This window comes from Apaloderma vittatum, unplaced genomic scaffold (assembly GCF_000703405.1).
Source record: "Apaloderma vittatum isolate BGI_N311 unplaced genomic scaffold, ASM70340v1 scaffold21440, whole genome shotgun sequence".
Classification (NCBI taxonomy): domain Eukaryota; kingdom Metazoa; phylum Chordata; class Aves; order Trogoniformes; family Trogonidae; genus Apaloderma; species Apaloderma vittatum.
Genome location: NW_009695294.1, coordinates 1 through 4478, shown reverse-complemented (window position 1 = coordinate 4478; position 4478 = coordinate 1). Strand labels below are relative to the sequence as shown.

At 41.3% G+C, this 4478-nt stretch overlaps 1 protein-coding gene across 1 annotated transcript; it reads left to right on the top strand.

Annotated features, from left to right (window-relative positions):
• The first annotated feature begins 424 nt into the window (after positions 1–424).
• On the top strand, positions 425–2554 carry TSHB (thyroid stimulating hormone, beta). The gene is made up of 3 exons (XM_009870893.1): positions 425–513; positions 1364–1526; positions 2228–2554. The coding sequence occupies exons 2-3, from the start codon at positions 1365–1367 to the stop codon at positions 2468–2470; spliced, it is 405 nt and encodes a 134-aa protein (XP_009869195.1). The 5' UTR covers positions 425–513; position 1364; the 3' UTR covers positions 2471–2554.
• Positions 2555–4478: the final 1924 nt, after the last annotated feature.

Sequence of the window (4478 nt, the reverse complement as noted above, 5' to 3'; positions counted from 1 at the left end):
TTATACGTAGCACTGCATCTTTCAGTTGTGCCTACCTGGTAGTGAGCACACGGAGCGAATCAGACTTCATTAAACTTGTGCAAAACACATATAGAATTAGTCACATGCAATTCAGGATGACTCCATTTCCATGCTAGCCTTCCTGTCACGGTGTTGCTGTCCTAAGTAGTGATTAAATTCATCAATAATAACTTTTTAAGCCGTGGTTAGTTTAAAAGCTTGAGGATGGAATGACTGTTAAAATAATTAGATTTACAGCTCTAGTTTCCAGGTTAAGATATTATGGACACATTTGTTCCTATCACATTTGCTTTGTGGTTCAGTATGAATTTTCAATAGATGACTTTGCGATAAGAAAGCAGCAATTCAGATGCAATTATATAAACAGTAAGATCAGCCTGGAATTAGCCTGGGGAGTATAAAGCACACACAGAGCTTGTGCTGGGTCACTGCCTCTCCCAGCTCAAGGCAGAATCAGGTTCCTGTAATAGGGAAGAATTCTGCTGACAAGAGGTTGGTCTTTCCAGACTCGCATTGTGCAGCTACAGGGTAAACGAGACAGTGTAATGAATGGCTTTTCTGTGGGAAACTGGCAGCTGGAAGAGACTAGAGGGTGATGTCCATATGTCTGTAGACACTGTCATTTAAAGTTTGTAGTGTAGAGGCTATGAAGTAGACCCTGGAATTGTCTCGGAGCTAATCAAAGCTTTGTTCTTGGGATCTCCCAGCAGGTCTGAGAAATTAGGTCAACGTAACAGCCAGATAAAGTGGGGATTAATTGATTTGAACTCCTTGCTGATGTTCTTTATTGTAATTTGCTTGAATCTATTATTTAATTCTTGGCAGTGTTCCCATTTCATCATGCCTCTACGCCAATGGGAAACAGCAAAAAATACAGTGGTATGCCTGATAGGTACAGCTGTTCCTTTTTCTCTCTTGAACATTTTATAAGATGCTTGCTTTAGAAAATTATTTTTACACCAGTAAGATTATTTCAGCATCTCTGGTTAACTCTAGAGCTCATGTGCTCTCACATATGTCACATTTCCAAATCCTGTAGCTCCTGTTATTTTTTCTGTGTCAGCCTTTTATCACTCATTAGTTAAAAGTTCCATGTAATATGCTTTAGTGGGGGATAAGTGTATATGTTGTTAATGGCCTGTTTACTCTTTCTTTTTTTCTGTTTAGCAGTTCGTACTCTTTCAATTAAAGGTCTATGATTGGAAAGAATTTGTCAGGCTGTAGCTAAAAAAGTTAAGTTTACTTCTAGTCTGTGACTTGTCAAATTCTGAGTAAAGGGCTGGCAGGTATATCTAATTTTACTTAGGGTTTGCTTTGCTTGTTTGTTTTTTCCCCCATCTAGCATGAGTTCCTTCCTTGTGATGTCTCTCGTCCTTGGCCTGACTTTTGGTCAAACAGCATCCCTTTGTGCTCCTTCTGAGTATACAATCCATGTGGAGAAAAGGGAATGTGCCTACTGCCTGGCCATCAACACCACCATCTGCGCTGGATTTTGCATGACTCGGGTACGAGGCGTTACTGTTTTGGGCGGTTGTTTCTTTAATGGCCATCACTGCTAAACAAGTGCTTATTGTCACTGGAAAATAGTGTGCAAATGATCCAGTTCTAGTAGTGTTTGTCATAGACAGAAAAATCACACTATCAGCATGTTTGCAAGTTAGCTTTCTGCAAAGTAAGGATGAGAAATGCCAAGCCTCAGGAACTACAGAGTTTATAACATCAGCACCACAGTAGAGAACTGACTGCTGCTGTTAGAGCTCCTGTAGTCAGTTTGCGGGGTCAGAATGGAACTCTTATTTAATATAAACGAGTTGGGAAACTTCTGCTACTGTTAAGACAGCTAGCTGTGGAGAATATCTCGTGAGCAGGCATGCCCAACACTGTGCTTGCTTGATCTTCTTCCCTGTTCAACACAGCATTTTAATTTCCACCTTGGTCAAGAGGCAGCAAATAACAAAGCACTGTTAGCTCTTTGAGCCAAGCAGATTAGTTAAAACCACGCAGTGAGGTGAATGTACCTACAGGGGCAGAGAGCCCTGACCACACGCAGATTCAAAATTACAGTTCTGAACAGAAGTACGCCAAGAATATCAGAGCTATTCTAAGTGTAAAGAGGTTTGCTTTCTGCATGTTGGAAAAGATGCTAAAGGAAATCTTCTGACACTCATGCATGCTTCAGTGAAATGCATTTCTTTTTTCTTTGTAGGACAGCAATGGCAAGAAGCTGCTACTCAAAAGCTCTCTGTCCCAGAATGTGTGCACGTATAAAGAGATGCTGTATCAAACAGCACTGATTCCAGGCTGTCCTCGTCACACCATTCCTTATTATTCCTACCCCGTGGCTGTGAGCTGCAAGTGTGGTAAATGTAACACTGATTATAGTGACTGTGTTCATGAGAAGGTTAGGACAAACTATTGCACTAAACCACAGAAGCTCTGTAACATGTAAGCTTCCAACAGAATGTGGCTGAAATGTACGTGTCTGCCCACAATTAAAGAGAAATAAAACTGTGTTTCACAACAGGTTAGCAAATTGGTGTGCACAAAGTTTTACTGTAAAGATGTATCACTAGTTCCTTCAATTAACTGGATATTCTACGACATGCACAAAAGCAGAATCATAGGAGTGCAGGTTTGTTTTTAGAACCCACCTGTAATTAACTTTGAGGAAGACAAAGAAATGACTGTATATGTATAAACCTTTGCTCCTAAATCCCAACTCTTTTGTGAAGAGCTCAGAGACAAAACATCAGATGTATTGCAGAGTTAAAAAAAAGGCAATGCATACTTTTGGTATTGAACATTTTAATTAGATTTAGATTTTGATTTATACTTACAGCCTTCATATTGGCAACTGTGTATTTTCATATAGGTAGGGTCTTTCTGAGAACCTTAGCTTCAGTGTAGTCAGCTGGGACTAAGCACATAGAGTTTGCTTATCTGCACTATAGATCTATGTCATCACCACTGTTGTCCAGACCAGTATTCACTAAGCAAAATTTTCATGTCTCTGCACTGATGGAATAAGCCTCTCTTTTCTAATTAAATACACTGTTTGAAAAACTTGTCCCCCTATGAACGGTCAAGAATCAATGAAGCTTCCAATCTTGCTACTCAGTTCTTCAGAAGGGGAGTGTAATGCCACCAAACTTAAAGTGAAACTTAGGAAAAACCTTTTTCCCCCCACACAAGTCAGCTGATCCCTTCAGAATGGGAAAGTGAGCCAAGCATTACCCTATGTGCTGAACACGGACAGGTGAGAACTGCGGACTCGGGAATAAAGAAATGTCCGATAACAAATGTTTTCATTCTACTGAGATTCCCCATGAGTGTGATTGTTTTGATAGACCTGCTGACTCTGTGACAAGCTACGATTGTACTTAACTGATCACTGAGAATGAGAGCTAATTTCCACTTGGTTTAAGTGACTGAAAAACAAAGTGTAAGAGATTACAGAATCCAGTGACAGAGTTGCAACTTTGCCCCTTACCTTTATGATCTACAGTAGGAGCGATGAAATCACAGTTGGATTCAATTGTCCCTACTCGAGTCAATGTGACCTCTGCTGATCGAGGTGTACTGTACACAGAACAGCACACAGGACAGCAAGAGTACAGTGAAGGCATGAACAGCGCTCACAAAAAATTAAATTCTCCACGCCTCCTTGACTGAGGAATAGCACGACCATTCTGTGGCCAGGAAATCTAAGTGTATAAATAAATTAACTGGTAGCAAAAGGATTTTTAACAATATGTAACTGTAAAAAAACTGTTCCACAACTAGGAATTTGCAGCTCTGTGCAGATTCAGTAAAGGCGAATCTTTTAAAATTCTTGTCTGTTACTGTAAACATCACAATTTTTTCTTGCGAAAAGCCTCAATACTGGTAAGTGCCAGTTAGACCTCAAAACCGTTTATCTACCTTCCTGTGAGTTTCACTCGATTATTTTTTATGGAGCGGCATGAGGAGCTGTTCCATAGTTAAGCCCAGAGTCAACCAGGGAACTACTGCGAAGAGCAGTTGACTTCTTTTACACTCAGGAAAAATCCAAATTAAGACATCTGGGTTGTGTTCATGCACCAATTGAAATCTAGAGTTAACGTGCCCTCGGAGCACATTGTCCCTCTGGCCTTTCAGCAGTGTTGGTGTTCCACCGTAAGAGCCTCAGGTCCCGTGGCAGCAGCCTACTGAGGTGACTGTTCCCCTGGGTCAGGTGTTGGTTCACGTTTAATTTATCTTAAGATTCCTTTTCACGTAACTAAACAAGGGATTTGCAGGCAATCCTGACCTCCTTACCTCTTCTCCACATCTTAATCCCGATGAGGAAGTCACGGAAAAGCACGGGAGCGCAGAACATGAAGTCAGCTTGTAGGGGCTGGGTCGATCGGAATCCGCAGGAAGCAAAGCTGTTCCTTAAGCGGCACCAGCCCGCCCTTCAGCACTGCTGCGCGGGGAGC

Bases quoted from the DNA above. Each gene is read 5' to 3' on its own strand.
- TSHB (XM_009870893.1), top strand. From the start codon at position 1,365: ATGAGTTCCTTCCTTGTGATGTCTCTCGTCCTTGGCCTGACTTTTGGT. The intron at 1,527-2,227 runs GTACGAGGCGTT...TTTTCTTTGTAG, and splicing joins CTGGATTTTGCATGACTCGG to GACAGCAATGGCAAGAAGCT.